The sequence below is a fragment of the Diceros bicornis genome, chromosome 8 (assembly GCF_020826845.1).
Source record: "Diceros bicornis minor isolate mBicDic1 chromosome 8, mDicBic1.mat.cur, whole genome shotgun sequence".
Classification (NCBI taxonomy): domain Eukaryota; kingdom Metazoa; phylum Chordata; class Mammalia; order Perissodactyla; family Rhinocerotidae; genus Diceros; species Diceros bicornis.
This window is the reverse complement of record NC_080747.1, coordinates 76943162-76967282: the sequence shown is the minus strand read 5'-3', so window position 1 is coordinate 76967282 and position 24121 is coordinate 76943162. Positions and strand designations below refer to the sequence as shown.

The 24121-nt window shown below is 34.5% G+C and overlaps 1 protein-coding gene across 2 annotated transcripts in view; it reads right to left on the bottom strand.

Annotated features, from left to right (window-relative positions):
- GRID2 (glutamate ionotropic receptor delta type subunit 2) overlaps positions 1–24121 on the bottom strand; it is a 1161595-nt gene that overhangs the window by 245024 nt on the left and 892450 nt on the right. For both annotated transcript variants that reach the window (XM_058547512.1, XM_058547513.1), the window contains exon 11: positions 7233–7371. In XM_058547512.1, coding sequence (XP_058403495.1) covers positions 7233–7371 — 139 coding nt within the window. The remainder of the gene's footprint in view (positions 1–7232; positions 7372–24121) is intronic.

Genomic DNA, 24121 nt, shown 5'->3' with positions numbered 1-24121 from the left:
TAGAGACGTAGATCAATGCAACAGGACAGGGAACCCAGAAACAGACTCACACAGTATGGCCAACTGATTTTTCTTTACAAAGGTGCAAAAGCAATTCAATGAAGGAAAAAGAACTTTTTCAGCAAATGCTGCCAGAGCATTTGAATATCCATACGCAAAAAAATGAACCTCAACCTGAGCTTTACACCTAATACAAAACTTAACTCAAAATGGATTATAGATTTAAACATGAAATGTAAAACTATAAAACTTTTAGAAGAAAACAGTTGAAAATTTTTGAGACCCGGGACTTGGTGAAGAGTCTTAGACATGACACCAAAGGCACAAGTCATGAAAAAAGATTGATAAATTGGACTTCATCAAAATTATAAACTTTTGTGCTATGTGAGTCCTGTAAAGAGGATAAAAAGACAAGTAACAGACTAGGAGAAAATATTTGCAAACCACATACCTGACAAAGGACCTGTATCTAAAATATGTAAAGAACTCTCAAAAGTAAACAAACAAACAATCCAATTAGAAAATGGACAGAAGACATGAAGGGACCTTTCATGTGAGAGGATATAAGGATGACAAAAAGCATATGAAAAGGTGTTCAACATCTCTAGCCACTAGGGAAATGCAAATTAAGACCACAATAAGATATCACTACATACCTATCAGAATGGCTAAAATAAAAAAATAGTGACAACACCAAATGCTGGCAAGGATGCAGAGACTGGATCTCCCACACATTGCTGGTGTGGATGTAAAATGGTGCAGCCACTCTAGAAAATAGTTTGGTAGTTTCTTAAAAACTAATCATACACTTACCACAGTACCTAGCAATCACACTGCTGGGCATTTAAGCCAGAGGAATGAAAACATATCCACCCAAAAACCTGCACATAAATATTCTTAGCAGCCGTAATAGCTAAAAACTAGAAAAAACAAAAAATGTAATAAGTGAATTGTTAAACAAACTGGTACATCCACACAACGGATTACTCCTCAGCAATAAAAAGCAATGAACTATTGATGCATGCAATAACTTGCATGGATCTCAAGGGCGTTGTGCTCAGAGAGAAAAAAAAAAGTTAATTTCAAAAGGCCACATACTGTATGATTCAACATATATAACACTCTTGAAATGACAAAAATTACAGGAATGGACAATATATTAGTGGTTACCAAGGGTTGGGTATGGTGGGGAAGAAGGTGTGACTACAAAGGGTAGAATGAGGGAGATTTTTTTAAGGATGGAATAGTTCTGTGTGTGTCTTGCAGTGGTGGTTAGACATTCTATACTTGTGATAAAAAGGCATAGAACTACATGCACACATTGTACTCATGTCAGTTTCCTAGTTTTGACATCTTACCGTAATTACTTAGGATGTAACCACTGGGGAAACTAGGTGAAGGGTATGTGGGACATCTCTGTACTGTATCTTTGCAATTTCCTGTGTATATATAATTACTTCAAAATAAATAGTTGAAAGAAAGTTTGCTTAAATACTAACAGAATTTATTGCTACATGACAGATTATGGATTATTAATGCTTTGTCCTTCAAAATTTTGCTGTACTTTCCTATTTTCTCAAAATAGTCTTTCATTACTTTTATAATAAGAATAAAATGCATTAAAATTGAATAAAAATAAGTCTGACTTCTTTTTTGATGGCTCAAGGCTAAAAGTTATTAACAGGCAGGACGGAGTACATGAAGAGAGGACGTTGAGGTGCATCTTTTCTGCAAAATTGCATCTAAAAAGTTGCCTAGCCAGAGTGATTTGTAGAATTTCCTTACATTACTAACTCTCTTCTTCCCTACCTGTTTAGCTAGGCAGTAGTAAACCACATCCTCTCTTTTAAATATCTTAAAAAATAAATAAACTGAAGCTATATTCATGCATTCACTAGAAATGTAAATGTTGGCCTAGAGATATAAAGTTTCTCAAGCCAAATTTCTCTTGTTATCCTTAATTCTTAAGAATTTTCAAATTAAATAGCCCTTGAAACAAGAGGATACGTGGGTTAGGTTTATATCAAATAGAGACATAGTAGTAAAATGCCAGAAATATCTGTGCATTAGACACTTCTAATGAGTTTCCATACACTCCTACATCTTTTCTCTCTCACCCATCCTCTTCTTCACAATTAAGCTATCTTTTTTAAATGATGTCACTCTCCATTATTTCCAGGAAAAATTCCAAGTTCCTTAACAAGCCTTATCATGCCCACTTTGGGATTTGGTCCCACACAAATTTTCTATTTCATTTCCTGCCACTCGCATATCATCCATCTCAATCCAGAAAGGAACTTAACATATTTTGATCACCTACCCCTTGCTAGACACTCTCCTAGGAGTTTCATACCTCTGTTGCTTTTGCAAACGTCCCCCAGTAAGCCACCCCTTTAGTCTGTTGAAATTCATCCTTCAGATCAAACTCTCAGATGATACCTCAGAGAACTTCTGTGATGCCTGATAGTTTCTTTCTTTTCTCCTTCCCCTCCTCTCAAAGTTATTGAGTTAAATCACTCTTTCCCTTGTGTTCACATAGCATTTTATAAATAAATCTGTCATAGCCGCTATGTCATTGAATTCTACATTGCTATGTCCCCAAATGAATTGTGACTCATGGATAATACCTAACTATTTTTATAGATGAAATGCCTGGAACAGTGTTTAAATATCTATATAGGTAATTAGTTGAACTAAATAAATGAATGAAGCTAATGTATTTATTTAGGAGTTTTTATAGTTAGGAATACCTCCATTTCCAAAAGTGTGGTTGTAATGATCTCTTTTAATAGTAACTTGCTAAAGACAGTCACATAAGCTCCATGAGGACAAAGGACAGGTATAAATCATTTCATCAGAGAGCACCTGCCAGCTGCAACCATTCCCTCTGTCCCCAGACCTGGAGACAGGCTTAGATTTCTAAGTCCAGGCTAGCTCATACTCAATGTATGGCACTGACAAAAACAATTGCTCAATAATTTTTTTCCTTTTCCATATGTACACAAATGTGGATGTAAAAATCCTGTTATTGGTACACTAGGGAAAAAGTGGTCTCTTCCAGTGGATAAAATATTTATGAATCTCTTTTTGCATATGCTTGGAAAGAAATTTATCCAAAATTAGTTTGATTCAGTGGCTGCATTAACTCAATATTTTCTTTAGTCCAACCTCTACCATTATGGAGAACGAATGCATTAAACATAAAAATATGGTGGGATGTTGGAATTCCTTTGAATAGACCCTAGCTTACTTATAGCCCCAAGGAAATGAAAGACCTAAAGTTTGATCACCAAAGACCAATCTGACTCTAGTTATTAATGAGTATAACTATACAACTATGATTTCCCCCATAGCTATTTTCACTTTTATAGGTGAAATAAATAGATTTTTGAAAATTGCAACACAACAAAGAATATTGGAGTTAATGTTGATGATGTTATTACCCAATGTTTACTCTGAAAATGCCTTCAAAGCTTCACATGTTCCATGTCACCATTACCACTTTAGCCTGGTTACCAACAGAAAAAAGTACATTCCATTTTCTAGGCATTTGAAAACAATTTAGCTACATGTTGTTACTGTTCAATGACAATGAAAAAGCCCAAATAACATTAGAGTCTCGTAGAAATTGCATATTTTTCCCTTTAGAAACTGAAGTGGATATCTCAATACTACTCATCCCCAACTGTGTCACAATCTGTCATATTACATCATATCAAGCAGCAGAACATGGTTATTTTGGGCTGCCCCCATCATTGAAGGGATATGAAATTAAACTTGGGAGTTATCTTTTCCAGGGAAAATTTACTTTCAAAATTTTTATTAATGACAAGTGCCAACCAGAAGGTTAGATGCCAATAAATATGTAATTTTGAAAAAGGAGTCAATTTTATAAAATGTATTCAGCTTCCCAGGAATAAATCTGTTGGATTTCTCCTACCAAACTATAAGAGTTCCTGTCAGCCATCTGTTCAAAAGTAGCTGTTTTCCTCGCTCTCTCACTGACATCCCTGTCACCAGCTCTGCCCCTCCTGGTCTGGAGAAGTGACTTTGAATTTTGGGAATGAAGATTTAGTTGGTATATGTGTGCTAAAGGCACCGCAAAATTGGGCTGGAAAAAGGTACACTGACGAGCATTGCTTTATTTAGTGATGAGCAAATCTTATGAATATAAATGATTAAGAAGCATAAAATTGGATGGATTTGTGAAAAAAGTTTTTGTCTTTTTTAAGAAAAATTAGACTTAGAATTTTCCAAGAAAGTTTGACATTAGTTACAAATGGAACTTCGAATGTTTCCAAGAAACATTGCAAGCAATTATGTTTATCAACACAGCTGAGGCATGAAATTAGAAGATATCTTTAAGTTTGGGGAGAGAATCAGGCTTCTTTTAACTTATTTGGCTCTGATTTTCCCCTTTCAAAATTAGTCTAGTGATAAGATTTGAAAGAAGGGAAGATTTATTATACCCACTGTTGACTTTTAATAATGTGAGTTGGCATTAGAAAGAAATAAGCTTTTAAAAAATGAATGCTCAGTTATTTTGGATTGTGGAACTACACTTGAGGGAAACATCATGTGAAATTACGATCTTTTTCCATTAGATTTTACTTTTAGAAAAACCTTATGGGTGTAAAAATTTGATAGAGGCTTTTGCTCCCATTGCTATTGCATGAAAGTGTCGATAGAAACTATTGCTGGCAAAGTTACTAATGACTAAATAGCTCAGACATACACACACCATGAGGTCTGCAATCTCAGTGAACAGCAGATCAAGCAAACAAACTGTAAGAACCACCACTAAAGAGGGAAAAACTTCAGTAGGTACATCATGGATTGGTGTTGGATTGATATGGGTTAGATTTCCAGCTCTGACACTATTGATTGTGTGGCCTTGAGCATTTAACTTCCAAATTTCTGTTTCTCCATCTACAAAATGGGAATAATAATAATATCTGTATTATTAGGGTTATTAAAAGGAATAAATGAGATAAAATATGTAATATGGTTAATAAATTCATAATAAATTCTCAGTGAATGTTAGCCATAATTTTTATGATGATGATTATTGTTGTTGTCATTTACTGTATAAAAACAATTATTTTATTTAAAATTTTCTTTATTTATTTAAAAACGCTTCAAAGTCAGATCTGAGCTACATAGGTTTTTAGCTTTAAGTACACTCAAAATGTGACAAGTTAAACATAATTGCTAAGAAGTGTATTAGTGAGATAAAATAGTCCGTTTTAATTTTTTAAAACTATTTTTTTAAATGTGATTTCTATTGATTGGATCTGCCAAGCAGTCTTACCCTGAATGGCAGATATCAATTATAGATGAGCTCACGTTGGGACGTATGCCTACAGAGTTGGCTTGACACAAAAATCTCCTAACTTTTGACATTTATTTCCTCAGACCAATTGAGGATTTGAAGAATGTTATCCTTTAGATCCCTATACTTAGCGAAAAATAAGGCTAGACATGTCTTTTATAATATTCTCTACAAACAACTGGCCATACAAAAGTACGACAGTGTGGGATGGGAACTCACGTGGTACAGTTAGAACATAGGTTCAGGAATCAGACAGATTTAAGGTCTGGTCTTTAATCAATCACTTATTAGCTGCATGATTTTGCACAAGTTACTTATCTTTTCAACTTCATTTATACAACGGGTAATTAATAATATGCATTTCAGAAGATGGTTGTAAGTATTAAATGAGCCAATGCATGTCAAACATTTAGCACAAAGTCTGGCATCTTGTGAGTGCTCAGTAATTCTTAATTATTATTTTCATAATTTTACTAATTTCATTGATTTCTTGGCTGGGCAGGTGTAATCATTTTCATTATTACTTAAAAGATGATTCTAATGGGGTCATCAGTTTAAGCTTTTTATGAGCTTCACTCTGTACCATTTATAACTCATGTTACACATAGAACTGGCTACAAGGGTAATAAGTGGAGAGAGTATGAAGGTTCTGCACCAAAGAAATAATTGGGAAAACAACTTGAGGCGCATGATTTGATGAGAGAAGGTGGAAATATCATTTTCACAAATGCATGAAATAACTGACTGTTACTATCATTAGTTGAATTTGGGTGTTTCAATTTGTATACCACAAGCAACTGAAGAAAAATACCCTACTTCTTTATAGATCATTAATTCTTGATTTTATTTTTAGTATTGTGATATAATAGTTTTGTGGCTACTAATGACTTCATTTACATATTTTTTTAAAGGCAAGAAGAACTCACGTTTTCTTTTAAGGATGAGTTAAATCCCTAATGAATTCCTTGACGGATCTAATTATTCTAGTTTTGAATTGTCAGTTTTGTTGAGAAATGAATGTTCTTCAACTTTAGGATAATTCAAAGTACCTTGTTTTTGGATGAATAAAACATTTTCAGGGAAATTTTTCTTAAAATAATATAAAGAACATTATGTTTTAATAAGGCAGAAGTTGTATTGTGGTGCTGACCTGACTGCATGAAAGCACAAAAGCAAAACTGGCCGTGGTAAACCAAAGGCCTTTGGGTTCTCAGGGCTCATGGGAATGGCATTTGTGAATTGAGGCATTGACGTCAGTAATTTTTAGGATTTAAGTAAGTGCACCATAGTTAATGACAATTTACCACCCTTGCAGCTGGAAAAACAGCAGGAATAATGACCACATTAGCTATAATGTAATGAAGAGACAAACAAACTGTGGTTTTATCTCTTGATAGCTATCATCTCTCTCTCTTTCCTTCGCTCCCTCCCTCTTTCTCCTTCCTCCCTACCTACCATGTATCTATCAATTAGCTAATGTCTATCCAACTACTTACTCAGACAGTGCATAATGGGGCAGACTCAAGGCAAAGACTGACAGTATCAAACTTGAAATATATGTATTTTAGTATGACTCCTTTTTTCTTCCTTTTTACAATGTTGCCCAGACATAGTCATACTCTGTGGAGGTTAAAATTCTGAATACGTGTCATCTTTCCAGGAAAATGTGAGAAGCAACGTTCAAATTATTCTCAGAATTTTATTTTTATAAAAGATGCTCTACCAGTACTATATTTTCAGGAGTTGGACTATCCTGTGATATCTGCATATTACAAAATTAAGTCTTTACTCAAAAGGAAGTTGTAAACTTATTATCAGATACCATATACTTATGTAAATAGCTTTGGCCACTCCCTCCATTTCTCACGCTTTGTGGCTGCTGGAATCTTTGTCTACTTACTGGATGGAGCTTTCAATACGGGTGACAGTGAGGAATGCAGCAAGATTTGCTGTGTAAGATGAGATGACAATCAAAGCAAATAGCCACCAAGCCCCCATCATCATACGGGTAGCCAGAGTCGTGTATGGGACCTCCCCACCTGTGGAAAGAAGTAAAGAGAATCAAAGAACATCAACCAGTATTATTGAGAATCTGAGGTTATACATGTTCAATGCCAAGTTAACTTTTAAGTAGTGAGAAATCTTTCTACATAACAACATCAGCATAGATCTCTGTATTTTGCTTATGTTCATCACTTCATATTTAATTCCCTTTTATGAGACTATGTGAGACCCAGTCAAAAAGAAGCATGATAAATATTTAGTATAATATGTTTAAATGATATTTCTTCCACCTTCTTGTTCAACTCCAGAATTAATTACCCTCTTATTATAACCACAGATATATACTTTATTTCCAAGGGCTTGATTATTTATTAGTTAGGTGATATTAATACTATTATGCCTATATTTCATATAACTTTTCAGATGTATAGTTCAATAAAATTTAAAAAATTATTTTGGGTTAAATTCCCTAGCATCATAGGTTATTAACGATCTTGGGATCACACACATTCCTATTGGCTTCAGCATCATCACATTTGTTTTGTTCTACTCCTAATTGACTAGCCCCCTTTTTTATAATCTTGCCATAGAATCTTCCTCTCATCTTCACATGTTGGCGTGCCTTTGGGCTCAGTCTCTAGACTGCTTCTTTTCTCTGTTCACATTCCCACCTGGCTAATCTCAATTTTGACTTTGAATGTCGTCTACAGTATATTTTGATAAGGCTTGGATTTATATTTCAAGCTCCACTCTCTCTAGAGAGCAATAGATAAATGCCTACATGATTTCCATTTGGAATCTAATGGGCATCTCAAACTTATCACACCTAAAACAGAACACTTTCTTTTCCCTCCCAAATTGACACCCTAGACCACGCTATCTCATGGAGTGGCACCACTCCTCCCTCTATCGCTCAGACCAGATACTTAGGAATTTTCCCACATCCCACCCAGTAGCAAGTCCTGTCACTTTTACCTTCAAACCACATACCAAATCCTGCCTCATCTTATCACTTCCAGTGCTGTCACACCTTCTTTTGACTGTACTACTGAACCTCGTCAATGGTTTACCTGTTTACATTCCAGGCATTACCACTCCTAAGTCTACTGCCATGGTGCTCTTTAAAAATGGAAATGAGGGGCCAGCCTGGCGGCGTAGTGTTTAAGTTCATGTTCTCTGCTTTGGCAGCCCAGGGGGTTCACCGGTTAGGATCCCAGGTGCGGAACACACACCACTCAAGCCATGCTGTGGCGGCATCCCACGTACAAAATAGAGGAAGATTGGCACAGATGTCAGCTCAGGGATAATCTTCCTCAAGCAAAAAGAGGAACATTGGCAACAGATGTTAGCTCAGGGCCAATCTTCCTCACCAAAAAATAAATAAATAAATAAAAATAAAAGTGAAAATGAGATTATAACAGTCCCCTGATCAAAACTTCCAGTGGATTCCTCTCACTCTCAGAAAAAAAAATCCAAAATCGCTGCTAAAGCACACCAGGTCCTCCATGAACTGGTCTCAGGTCACCTTTCTGATCTTATCTCTTTCTACTCTCTCAAGGCCATCTTGCAGTTTCTTCTATGGAGCCATGCTGATTTCTGTCCTAGGCCCTTCGCACTTGCAATTTTTTTAAGCCTGGAATTCTCTTCTCTTCAATTTAAAATTGACTTTTCCCCTCAATTTATTCAAGTTTCTGCTCAGATGATACTTCACAAACACTTTATCATCACTATATCTAAAATAACTCTCCACAACCGCATACTCCCAATCCCCTTATCTTTTACAAAATCATAATTTGTCACATATTTTATATATTTTTGTTTGTTTCTCTCCTTTATAATATAGTTTCTGATATAGGAGCAGTTCGTGTCCCCTATTAGGTGGGTAAATATTTGTTGAATGAATATATGTTTTATATAAAATTAATAGACCTTCTAAAAGAAATTAGGTTTATGCTAATAGTAGAAATAAATCAAAGAGATATAATATTACCTTTGCTGAAGTCCATCAATATGTGAATGACTTAACAGGATTAAATTAATTATAATTTCAGGCAGATTATTATGCCAACCACTAATTCTCACTGTGTAATATCTAAATTTTCAGTGTAGTGCAAACATACCCTTTGGTTATGTCCTGAGCTATTTTCCTGATGTAATATACTCTGAACAGGCTAACCTCTGACATTTGGAACACATTTTTCAAAAGCAGTTATAGTGCATTTCAGGTACTTTCTTCTTCAAAGCAAAGGAAATATTCATTTTTAAATCTACATGGGAATATCCTGGACAAAACAACTAATTGAAAAAATGATAATAAAATATGAATAAGATGATAGCTAAAGACTGAAAGATGTTAATATGTATAACAAAAGTAGAAAAAGAAATTCATGACTGACAAGACTAATAGATTTGTTTCCATAAAGTCTTTAACTTTGTTTAGAATCCTTATCACCCATATGAAAGAATATTTGTTGAGCTTTCTTCATCCATGGCATAAAATCTTAAACTTGGGTAATTCAAATATTCTTGTAGAATCCAAATAAAATGATATTTAGAGCACTTAGAAATCAAATGTTAAAAGTAATGGGACTCTTAACTTCCAATTCTGGTAATTCAAAACAATCCTCCCACTGACAGCAACTAGACAAATTGAACATAGCATTTGAGAACTAAAGAAGCAGTAAAAAATCCAAAGACCAAGATCTTGGAGAAAAAGATAACCCAGAATTGTGACTTAGTATTTAGGACTGCTTGTCCCTGATGGCTAAATGCCAATTGAACAAGAGGAAGCTAAGAGACTGAGAAGCTGAGCAAGGCTTTAAAAGCCTTTGAAAGTTAGGTGGCTGTGAAAACTAGGGCCTAGGGCTTACCAAATGGAGGTGGGACTGAGAAAACTAGAAAATCCTCATAAACTTGGAAATAAATAATTAAAATTCTACTAAGCCATAGGTCTAGAAAAAAATCACAAGAGAAATAAAATATATTTTGAGCGTGATGATAATAAAAATACTCCATACCAAAACTCTACAAGTTTTGATAGTTGATAGGATGCAGTTAAATATGTGTTTAGAGGGAAATTCATAGCCTATAATGTATAAAAAGAGAAGGCTGAAAATCAATGGGCTACTCATTAATTTCGAGAAGTTAAAAAAAAAATCAACAAGTTAGACCTAAAGAAAATAGAAGGAAGGACATAATAAACATAAGAGAAAAAATTAATAAAATAGACAAAAAATAAATACAGAAGGTTGATCCAACAGAAGTTTGGTCCTTTGAAAAGACTTATAAAAAGCTGTTGAGATTGATCAAGAAAATAAGTACATGTCCAAAAAATACAAAAATAGGAATAAAGAAGGTATGTTGTTACAGATGTTACAGACATTAGAAGCAGAAAAAGAGGAGGATCTTATGTAATTTTATGCCAATAAATTAATTTATTAATTAATAAATAAAGTAAAATAATTTAATAAATTAATTAATTCAAATTAGGAAATTGACATGATATGGAAAAATTTCTAGAAAAATTACCACCAAAAGAAATATAAAATCTGAATAATCTTATAACTACTAAACACTTTGAATCCACAATGAAAATTTACCCACCGAAAAATTCAAAGCCAATGGCCTTACTGGCAAAATCTACCAAATATTTTTGCAATAATTAACTCTAATATTTCACAAACTCTTCCTGAGATTAGAAAAAAGCAAGACACTACTCCATACATTTTACAAAGAAAGCACAACTTTTATAACAAAATCTGACAAGGTCATCCCAAGAAAGGAAAATTACAGGCTGATTTTTCATATGATTGTAGATGCAAAAGACAAATTAGCAAACTGAAAATTGCAATAAATAAATAAATAAGCACACTGGGTTTAATATATAAAAGCAAGGGTTGGCTTGTCATTCAAAAATCAATCACTGGAATTCAGTACATTAGCTCTATAAAGGAGAAAAATCATATAATAGGTTTCACAGATGCAGAAAAAGCACAGATAAAGTTCAACATCTAGTCTTAAAAAAACAAAACAAAATAAACCTAGAAATAATCCAGCAAACTAGAGATAAAAGAACTTTTCTTAGTCTCACAAAGAGTACTTTCAGAAAACCTGTGGCAAACATCACACTTATTAATAAAATAAGAATTTTTAAAGACTGTCTTAAAGGCTACAAGTTGTTACCACGTCTATTCAACATTGAATCGAAGGTACTAAATGGTGCAATGCAATAACCTCTCAAAAAAAGAAAAGGAAGAAGAAATACTTTAGAATTGGAAAGAATGAAATAAAAGTTATGGATTGGAGATGATGTAAACATGTATGTAAAAAATCCAAGAGATTATAGAATAAATTACTAAAATTAATGTTAGTTTATCGTTTACTATGGTACAGAGTCAATGTTCAAAAATCAATCCATATATGTATATGCCAGCAACAAACACTTAAAACATGGAATTAAATAATATATACCATTTGCAATAGCATTAAAAATATCAAATACCTAGGAATAAAGATATGAAAGACCTCTACATGAAAATCTATAAAACATTTTTGAATGAAATAAAAGAAGATTAAATAAATCAACAGACATATCATGTTTATTGATTGAAAGACTCAACATTGTAAAGACGAAAATTCTTCTCAAATTGATCCATAGATCCAGTGGATTGCCAATCAGAATCCCACATTCTTTGTGTGAGTGTGCGGGTGTGTGTGTGTATGTATGTGTATGCGAAGCTGAAGGTAAAATTTATACAAAATTGCAAAAAGACAAAAATAGCCAAGACAATCTTCAAGAAGAAAAAGACTGTTTCTAGCCGACTGTATCTTTGTGTAGTAATTAAGATGGTGTGGTATTTGTACAAGGATAGACCAAACCAATGAAAATTATCCATGTATACAGAGGCCTTTGATTTATGCCCAGCTGGCACTGCAGTACTGTACAGAAAGGTCTTTTCAATAATACTACTAAGTCAATTTGGTCATACACACAAAAAATAATAAAACGTTTCCTAACTTAAAACATACACAAAAAACCAACACCCAGTTGCTTATAGATCTCAGGATAAGAGATAACAATAAAGCTTCTAGAAATAATATAGAAGAATATATTCAATATATCTTGCTACACATTTGGGTGGCAAAAGATTTCTTGGACAGAGCACAAAATGCATTAGCCCAAAAGAAAAGATTGATAAATTTGACTACAGTAATACTTCATAGTTCAAAAGAAACCATTAAGAGAGTGAAAACATAAGCCACAGTAGAAGATATTTACAATACACATATCTAACAAAAAATTCATCAGTATATATTAATAACTTCTATAAACCAATAAGCATAATAAAACAGACAACAATTAGATAAGTGGGGAAGAGGCTTCATAAAAGAAGGTAACCAACTGGTCAATAAATCTATGAAAAGATGGCAACCTCATTAGTTATGAGGGATATACAAAATAAAAGAAAAATGAAATACCACTAGCAGCCACCCAAATAATTAAAATAAAGAAATAGACAATATCAAGTGTTGTCAAGGATGTGGAGCTACCAGAATGATCCTATCCTGTTGGTGGGATTGTAAATTAGTTCAATCACTTTGATAAACAATTTGGTAGCATCTCTGAAAACTACTATATGCATATCTGAAGACTCAGCAATTTCACACCTTAGGTACATATCCAAACAAGAATATGTGTACCAAGAGACTCAAACTGGAAATGGCCTAAACACTCTCTTTGAGAATAGAACGGATAAATAAATTATGGCATACTCATACAATGGAAACAGCAATGAAAATGAATAAATCTCATTTATATATAACACCATGAATGAATTTCACAAACCTAATTAATGTTAAGTAAAAGAATGCACACTCTATGATAAATGTTCAAAAACAGGCAACGTTAATGGTAGTGCTGGTAAGGCCATGTGTGGTTTCCTCTGGGCACAGAGAACACTGGTTGGGAGAGGGGCAATGGGGCCTGGGCCACTGGGAATGTTCTCTCTTTCCCTAGGTAGTGATTAAAGAGGTGTCCTTTGTCGGGAATTCATTGAGCTGCACATTTAAGTTTTGTGCATTTTTCTGTGTGTAAATAATATTTCACAATTAAAAAATAAATACATAGAAAAAAGTAAGGCGAGAAAAAGGTAAGTTTAGCAAAGACACTTTTTTTCCTTTCTTTCTTTTTTTTCTTCTCTGTGTCCACAATTTTTTTAAAAAAAAAGTCTCTCATAGATTCAGGATGCTAGAGGAGACAATCAGGTAAAAGACAAAAAATTATCTGCTAAGTTAAAAACACAATTCCCCAATGCTAAAGCACAGCAGAAATTAGGCAGACAATTCCCGACACTTCGGGGAGTGCGAAGGTCTGACCCCAAAGCTGGGTGTTTTGATTCCTGTAACCTGGTGAGTTTGAAGTCTCCCAATATCCCTCTGCAGAAGCATGTGGACTTTGTATTGTCCAAAGTGACCCCTCTGCTATAAGAAAAATCTTCATGACATAGATTTGCATTTTGATGTGACTGATTTGCCACATCAAAAAATACATCAACCTTGCTACTGTATATATTATCTTGCTTATAAAAGTTGTTAAAGAAATAAAATAATGTTTTGCCCTCAAGCAAGATTGTGAAACTTGGTAATTTCACCTGAGTCAGGCAAAAATTTATTGCTGTAAGTTTTGTTCTGTGTGAATATATATGCATCTTTGTGTTTGCCTGAAAATACGGAAGATAATTAATTGTTTAAGATTCTCCAATTTAGTTGTTTGGTAAATCAGTTTCTCATACATTTAAAAACTCACAAAATGTTTATTATATAATATAGGACTTTGGAACTCTTCTATGAAATATGATTAAGAGAAAAATAGAAGAAAATTATTATTACTTTTCCTTATAAACAGTCCTTTTTCAAAAATTGGACTCTTGTTGAATCCAGGTTGCTAGAAAAATGGCTAAAAACTCTTATAGCAAATAGAAAATTTCCAATATTAGAGGTCACTGAATATGTTCAAGTAAGCTGATCAATTGAAGTGTCAATAAATATTAGAATGTTTTACGCTCACAAAATTACAATTTAGAAAATATGAACAAGGATATTGTTGGCAATTAGTCATTGCCAGGGCAATGTTCTACAATTAAGGATGGGAGAAAATGTATACATCTCCTAAATGCTTAAGGTATGTCAGTCACTTTTATATATTACTCTGTTCCTTGAAGTTTATTCATAAATTGTCAAATTAAGAGACTGGCAGTGACCAGATTTGTAAATGCTTTAATATTTTATCATTTGGTGGAGGGTATGGGGGTAATAAAGAGGAGTATATGAGATACACATGTGGTTTGCTGCTGGCCACAGGTTAGCAGATCCACTACACTGAACCCATTTGCAAGGTAGGGCAGGTTTCCTACAACGTGGCGTGTCTGTGATTGGTACAAGAGATGGCTTTAGGTGGTAGGGAGGGATAACATGAAGTCATATTGTGTTATGATGAGGAAGTTGTTCTACTTACAATTCTTTCAGCATTTTCTTATCACGGCAAGAACAAAGCCTTAGTTTGGTGATAATAAGTCTCTTTAAATTTTGAATCTATAAAGGGAAGGCAAATCTCAAACTCCCTCTGGCAGGCAATGGAAACTAATTAGAATTTAATAATGTTTCATTTATATTATACTTATGTTATAGTTATTTTCTATTTAATGCAAATGGCACTGCTTTTATATTAGTGAACACAACCTTTATTGATAATAACTTTAACCCTTTATAATCTCAATTTCACACATTTCACTCTCCTACAGCATCTACTATCTGTTGAGCTTCCTTCCCCCGTCAAGTCTACAGTCTCACCAAGATCTAAGATCTATTGACCCTACCACCTTTTCACTATCCCTCCTCACTCTCTTAGACACACTTCTCTCTTACTCAGCTTAAATCCAGTGATTTGTTAAAATCAATTCATTGCATTTATCCTCAATTCCCTTGAAATCCTCTTGGCAGAGCCCCAAACCAAGTCAAATCCAACTCTCTCCTTACTTTGTGTGTAAACTATATAGTTGAATGTAACTGTGGAATAACATACAACTGTGCAGTCATTTTAAATTCATGGCCATAAACTTCAAATAAGCCTTTAATGCAGCCTCACCATCATATTATATCTCCCTAGAAATTCTCTCCTTCGCTCTCCTAGACACTTATTTCAGTGTTTCTCTGTCTTCGGATACACAAAGCTCCCCTCCCCCAGCAGATGATCATGAGATCTGTCTCATTTAGAAAATTAAAGCGATTAGAAGGAACTTCCAGAGAAAAGCAGGCACAAAACAGTTTACAGTGTGCACTTTAGGGTAAGAAAGGAGGAGCAATGTGCTTATATTTTCAAAATGAACCAATAGGAAAATAAACCAAAAATTCATACAAATGGAGAGTGGGGACGGAGCAGAGTGAAAGGGACAAGGACGAAATTAAGATTTATGTGACTGTACTTTGTTATTTAGCTTTATATTTGGAACAGGTAATGTTTTACATAATCAAAAAGAATATTAAATTTAAAAAAGAGCAAATTGAAAACAAACTGATACAAATGAACTTGGGAGTATATCAAGTGAGTGACATAATTGTACAGAGGAAAGAATTACTTCAAATGACTTTAAAATACCATGACTGCTTCCTCTTCCCGAAGGCCATAGTCCCTTTGGGCAGCTCTCATACAGCTCTCTCTTCAGTTCCAATAACTATTCCCTTCCTTGCCCCTTTAGACCTAGCAGTGATAATAGCTCTCTCTGTAACTAATGGGTCTTCTATCAACCCGTGTTACTTTCTCAAAACTCCACCAACACCATTGTGAAGAAATTCCCCAATTTCCCAGACAGAATGCACCTTCTATTTCATGTCTGGTAGCACATATGGTCCAGGAAACAGAACCAAAAAGAGGATTCTGGGATTGAATCGCTCACATATCTGTGTAGTACATGCTGGTGGGAAATGGAACCCTGACAATCCACAGCCTGTGGTCACATTATGATTATTCAAATTACCACCAGTGTTGACAGGGGATGAAGTGCAGGTGGAATGCAAGGCCTTGGGAGACCAAATGGCCTTGGCAATAATAGTGATTTTAAAGATAGTGGTTCTAGCTAACTTCTCTGGAGCCTCTGAATAATACAAAGGTAAAGGGGGAATTGAAGGCAATGACTACCCAACTCAGAAATAAGGTAAAATTTGAAGTCTTCATGGCAGCTTTGAAGGCATCTCTTAAATTGTATAGTTTGAGGGTAGATATGACTGAGGACAAGAGTAAGGTTTGACTGTAAGGGTAGCACAATTCAATCACCAATTAAATCTTCTGCCCCATAGGGTCTCTCACAGTAAAAGAAGGGCATTGATGAGAAATTTGAGCCTCCAAATCCCTCTAAACCTCCCTAGTATTGGGAGCAACCTCTCACCTCTTCTGAGGGAATCAGCCTTCCTCTGCACAAATGCTTCCCAATGACTGGACCTGGGGAATCACAGTTCTCTCCTGGACTTACCTACATCACTGCTTATTGCCTGCAGGCTACAAGTTGGATCCCAACATAACGGAGTCAAAGAAGTATAAAGCCCACTTACGAGTGTTTTGTACCAAATAGGACGCAATGTAAGTACTGATTAGGGAAAATATATTGTCATGGGCGGTAATGATCTGGGATTTGGTATTAAATGTGTTGACTTGGTATTTGGGGATGGTGGTAGTAGTTTGTTAGATTGGCTAATTGAAGGATGAACCGATAATGAATGGATTTTGGAGGTAACTTACACACAACCTCTATGGTATACAGTGGAGATTCAGGGAGGTGGGAGTGTTGGAATGGATCTGTTCTGAATGATCTGTTCACCTGCCTGACTATCCGTGAGAGGGACACTTCCTACACAAAGACATTAAGAAATGCATGGCAGGGGGTGGAGCACAAGCATCTCTGAAGAGTTCTGTGTGCTTGTCCTCTGTAGGCCTAAGACGACATTGAAAATACTGCAATACAATTGGATTCCTTGATATCAAAATAAATGCAGTATCCCAGGTTGATAGAGGCTAAGTGGAGATGTTTAACTATCAGAGACAAGGTGAAATTACCGTAATATGACATGGCTGTTTATGAATAGTAACTGGAGTGTATTGACCTTCAGAAATCTATAGTAACAGCTTATCACAGGTTTCCTAAATGTGAAAAAATAAGCAGCCTACAAGGTGCTTCTTGACATGTATGGACAAAACAGTTCCAGATCTGAGCACAGAAAGCTAGCCTCAACTGCTGAGGGGAAATTTGGAGCCTCTTATCTAGTTCCCAGAACTGATCCAGCATATAGATTCAGAAACTCAATATGGAAGAAGAGGCCAGGTTAGCATTTTTTGGTATGTTGTTTTTGGGATTTTTCTTAAAAAAATTTTAAGACTAATACTAATAATTTTGTATTCTATTTATTGCATTTTCACTGGCCAAATTATATTTTCCCAGTCAGATATACTATAGCTTACTTAGATATCCTATCTTTAGAAATTTAGAGATTTTATGCTACCATATATTACATTGCTATAAGCATTTTTTTTTTATAGAATCCATGAAGAGAAGTTTTGGTGAAAGAAATGAATTTTTTTATGTCTTATACAAGTGTTAAGAATTTTCAAATACATTTTATAACATTATTTATTGACCAGATAGTGATAGGTAATGTTACTCCTCTATTGTTAGCATATGTCTTCTGAAGTATTGACATTTCAGTTGAATGACAAAATATTGTTCTGGACTGGCTGATAAGTCTGTTTGCAGATAAACAAAAGTAGGCTAGAAGGCATCAGATCATGTAAATGAAATGGCAATTTCCTATACGTAGGAAGACTTCTCTAAACTTAATATTTACATATTCATATTAATGATAATACACGTAAAGCTACTTATAAATAGCAGTTCCTTCTTTCCAACTCTTTAACATTATTTATACACTTTTGTTTCGAAGAGTTCTACATCAGTTGAGCAATAAATTTTAACATATATCACTTTTTCTTAATAAAGTTCTTTTACACATACAAATGCCATCTATACATAATTACCTGAAGTTGTTCTGCTGATCCAATAAAAAATAATGTCATTTCAACATTAGAACTTCCTACAGAAGGAGATAATCTTTATAATTCTTGAAACTTCAGGTTTAACACAAGTAGTTAAGTTTATTTTACTGAACTCAATACCATGGAATATTTCGAATGAATACATTTGAAAAATGTAACATTAAAAGTTAATTATAATTGAATTAAATGACTGCTGGTTATACCGCATAAACCTTATATGCTGATTTTAACTTAAGTTCGGAGTACTGATTGCTGTAACTTATAGTAGAACTTAATTGAATTACACTACACACAAGTAACACTTGGCAGCTTCTTACTTTCATGTTTTCATTATTCCAGCCCATATAAAATTCCCACTGTTTCTAATAAGCTAGAGAATAAAAAACAGCCAATTGAAAGTCAATTTTCTGTCTGATATTACAAAATTAAACCATTTGAGGGTGTTTTTTTTTTTTTTTTGGTGAGGAAGATTGGCCCTGAGCTAACATCTGTGCCAATCTCCCTCTATTTTGTATGTGGGACACCGCCACAGCGTGGCTTGCTGAGTGATGTGTAGGTCTGTGCCCAGGATCCGAACCCAGGAACCCTGGGCAGCCAAAGCAGAGCATGTGAACTTAATCACTACACCACTGGGCCAGCCCCCTAAAACTTTTGAGATTTTAGTAATTCAATTGAAAAGGGGATTTCAAGTCCCAGTTTGTAAGGTGAACAACATTATAATTTTACACAAGTTGTACCTCAAGTAATAGTCAAGAATCTTGAGGTTAAGTGCTGCATTGAAATATAAGATCCCCTAAGTGCAATACTAAGAACATATGGATGAGCAATACATATAGTGTTTACCATGATTCCTCACCACAAACTGGTTTACTTTCATATTTCCAAGGATAGTGGCAGTGATGGTATTTAGAAACACTTGCTGTAAATCCTTTCTCTAGGTCTCATTTAATCAAGGCTTTTGTTTTTCCCTCTTGCACTAACTGTTTTGTATTCAAGTCTATTGGAAATATGATCATAGCATGAATGAATTGCACTAAATCTATTCAAAGTAACCTGTTATACGTGAACTTTATTGGGTCAGACAAACAAATCTTTTAGAACACTAAACAGCAAAGTCCTTTTTTATGGTAGTAGTTAACCCATCTTGAATTGGTAAATGTACCCTTTTAGAGATTCTGAAATGACACTGAAATTAGAAGTTTTTTTCTACTTTTTAAGCAATTTTTTTATAAAGGAACTTCTAAATGTTTGAAATTGACCAGTTTAGTTGGAAGGCTGGGTAGTGTATATAGTTGTTTGCAGAGATTTCCGCTAATTCTTAGATCTGCATTTTGTATTATTAATGGTTAATGAAAGCAGCTTTAGCACAAAGCCCACTAGATCAGCAGGCCACACATCTTCCTTGAATTTGTTGCCATTTTTATACGCAACAAAAAACATGTTTGTTTACCTTTTTTTCTGTTTCCTTTCCCAGTATCTGTCAAAAGGACCCTTGCAAATTTTAACGATAAAAATAAGACTTTGCATCTTCGGAATATTGATTTCACAACTAAATTTCAATAACTATAGAGGAATATATCGCAAACCCTCATTGACTCCCAGAATATTTCCCAACACTTGTATGGTTTCCATAGACATCACTTTGCCAAAACCACACATATTTATTTAGGAGATGCCCCTAGAAATATCTTCAGCCTCTGTATTTATGCTCTTATTATGTCTACTCCATTGTGCTATTTTAGGGGTCTTGTTAAAAGAAATAAAAAGAGGAGAAACCAAATAGCTTCATCCTTTCTCTCCTGGTTTGTCTTTAGATGAGTTAGTAAGTGTGTTGCTTTGTAAGACTCAAGAGCATAAGTCCAAGATTTTGGTAAAAGATTTAAGTGTATAGGACACAGAATTTTTCTATCTGATGTTACAAAATTAAAATATCTGAGATTTTAGTAATACAATTTAAAAAGGAGAAAAGATATCCAAACAAAACCATGAAAATCTTCAGAAAGTTTTCAGGTAGTTTGGGTCAGAGAACAACTGTAATTTTTAAAGTCAATTTATATGTCATCCCTTTGCTTTTTCTCATGTCTACTATATTTGGTTTCATGTACTTTCGGTTTATTTTTTGTTTACTAAATTATTTGACAGATACTTTAGGTGATTTGTTTCTATTTTTAATACCATCAATATATATCAATTGCCTATCTGCTCACCAAAAAAGAAAAAAAGAAAGGAACACAGTGCATGGTTTGAACAAGGAATATGTTGTGATTCTTTAAATATATCCAAACACCATTTTCTGATGGCCTCAAAAAATTATTCTTTTTTCTTTTTTAACCATTTTTCTTGTTACCTACTGATTTCACCACAGACGTGGCAATGGAATGAGGGCTGGGAAATGCGCTCGAAGAAGAAATGTCTGGATGACTAGTCGTTTGTCAAACAGCATGAAGCAAGGCTCAGTTGAGTCAGGCTTGCCACTGTGTAGTGATGTATTAGCTTTTAATGTTTTAAAATAATTATAGGAAGGCCTAAGCCACTATATAAAACCACTATATAAATTCCAATGCCATTATCAACCCCATTTTTCAGAGATTCAATCAATCAATGGTTCTGAGGAAAATTGCACCCATTTTATCAATATCAGAAGCATGAAAGTTCAAAGGGTAAGCAGCAGTTGTCAACAGGAATCAAAAGCGAAATGGATCTCAAAGTGAAATTTTTAATTACCTCTGGAATTTCTGAGACTAGTTCCAAAACTAGGCCTTATGCATCTGTGCGTCATTATTTCCACAAGGTCAGAGAATGCCAATACACAATCAGTTTTAATGATGATAAGAGAGGCAGTAATAACTCTAAAATACATTTTAAAGCTCCGAAATGCCGTTCAAACCCAGTAACCTGTTAACCACTGTTGGAGATTAGTTTTAAATCATAACTCATTTATTGAGAATACAGTAAGATTTAAAATTTGATAGAGAAGAAAGGAATCATTTAACATTATGAATTCAGTCTTTCAAAAACAATATCAGCCTTCTCAGTTTTGAACTTCTTCTTTTTCCTGTTTTCCAGAGCTCTTATGCTTAAATTTGTAGGAGGACATCTTAAGGAGCAGAAGAGAAAAATGGATTCCTCTCTGGTTTCTCTTCAGTATATTCTTTTGAGTAATAGATTAGAAAATGGCTAAAGGAACGGGATTTTGGTGTGCTGGTGTTACATGAAATTTACTGGGATAAAATATAGATATTTGTTCAGTTTATGGGCTGTATATAGTCAGATCGTTTTCAGGAAGTAAAACAGACAAATCTGTAATTGAAGGACATAAAATAGTTCATATCATAGTGATGTCTACAACACTGCTGATTGAATAAGCATATGAACCACAACTCATGGGTTTCTGTGTCTTTGTGAATGCAAATATGTAAAGCTGAATGCATTTTAGAATTCCACGCGAAGCTTAACTATTTTACTTAATATTTCCTCCTCCTCCTCCTCCTCCTCTACCTCCTCTTCCTCGTCTTCCTTTTTTAATGTGCTATTTGGGTGTGGTTTCTAGATTCTCCCAGGAAGTACTAAAGGCATTTTCAGTCTAGAGCCTCTGTAGTCACTGAGTCAGGGACTTGGGTTGAATTAATGAGCAATGGAAATGTCAGAAAACAGGTTCATATTGGTGGGCTGAAGTGGTAAATCAAAACCATAACGTAACAAAGTAGGAAGTGAGTCAGGAAAGAAAGTGATCAGGGTGAAGCTACAAAACAAAAAACAAAACAAACAAACAAACAAAAAACCTATTAAACTCAAGCCAAAATCAGGAAGTAAGAGATTATAAAGCAAAGATCAGCAAACGAAGAAATAAAAGCCTCTATTTGTTGAGTATTTACTAATGCTCCAGGCATCATGGTATGTATTTTGTAAGCATTTTCTTATTTAATCTTCACGCAGCCTTATGCAATGATTAGGAAAGCAAGATTGAGTTTCCTTAGCCAAGGTCAAGATCACAGAGGAGTAGGGACAGATGATTCATGCTCAGAGGCTCTCAGAGGCAAGGGAAAAGAACAGGCAGGGAGTGACACATGTCAGAGAATCTAGGAAGCCTCAAGGTGTCTCCTCCTCCCAGTACATTTCTTCCATCAAGGGTTCTGATTTATTATTGCCACTTCAATATCTCCCTCTGTTTTCCTCAATGATAAGAATGAATAAGTTTATTGTGGGCTGAGAGGCCAAAAATTTAGAACAGATTCAAGCAAAGAAAATTAAACAGAAGAAGAGTTTAATATCTACAAGCCTCAGGAAAAAATCCCCATTATTTTGTCTTGGAAATAATTTACTAAGACCAAAATATTTTCTTAATGATAGTAGGAAGCAATCGACTTAAAACATAACCAATATAATTAACAGGTGATCTTGGAAGATGTAACATATCAAGAAGATAGAAGGAAGGTGATATTGCAGAGACAAAAGATTCTAACAGATAAATAATAGAAAAAATAAGTAAGTGATGCTCTCTTTCCTCAGACTTGTTCTGGAAGGTGGGTTGTGATTCTACATATCTTAACTTCATTCTTGGGATAACTCAACAAGTGCATTTGCCATTACTCTATTTTAATGGTGACATATAAACATTTTATTGAATCATTAACAAATTATAAGCCTTCGGGCTGGCCCGGTGGCTTAGCGGTTAAGTGCGCACACTCCACTGCTGGCAGCCCGGGTTCGGATCCCGGGTGCGCACCGACGCACCACTTCTCCGGCCATGCTGAGGCTGTGTCCCACATACAGCAACTAGAAGGATGTGCAGCTATGACATACAACTATCTACTGGGGCTTTGGGGAAGAAAAAAAGTAGGAGGACTGGCAATAGATGTTAGCTCAGAGCTGGTCTTCCTCAGCAAAAAGAGGAGGATTAGCATGGATGTTAGCTCAGGGCTGATCTTCCTCACAAAAAAAAAAAAATTATAAGCCCTAATTATTGGAATTATAAGCAGCTATTATATATTCTTTTAAAATTACTTTGAAAAATAACTTTGTAACTAACCGTAGACATAATAGGTTATACGCAGGTGAATAAAACTTTCAATGTATAAGCTTTACATGCGAACAAAATGGTGAGTTACTTTTTTGTTTCCCTTTTCCCTGGAGACATTCATTCACCTTGGTTCTCTGCATAGGTGTATTGAAAATAGAAAAAATATGTTTTTTGCTTCTTCCAAGTTTTACAGACTTAGAAATTTCTTCTATGCTCATATGGCAATACACAAGAGACCCTGCAATTGTTTGAGAATTCAGGCTGATATTCATAAAACAGACATGCTGGGCAGTTTTTATGTGACGATATCTGAGGAATTGTTATTAATATTAATTATAGTCATGACCAAATTCTTGTGTGAGCTTCTGAAACTTTATTTTTTATTTTTTTTATCGTGTTGCTCATGGCACAAACTTATTCTAACTCTTCCATAGAGTGAACTATTCAGCAGACAGATTCTTTAGAAAATATTGGACACTCGCAGACAAACAATGAAATCCAAACTAATCACTGGATGATAGTCATCTTCGTGGTTTAATACAACTCTTTACAACACCTTTTAGAGTCCTCTTCTGTCTAATAATCTTGGGTGGCTCTGGAAGTAATAACTTGAAGATTATTTGATGTTTTGTGTTTTTCTTACAAATGAAATTTTAAAAATTGTAAT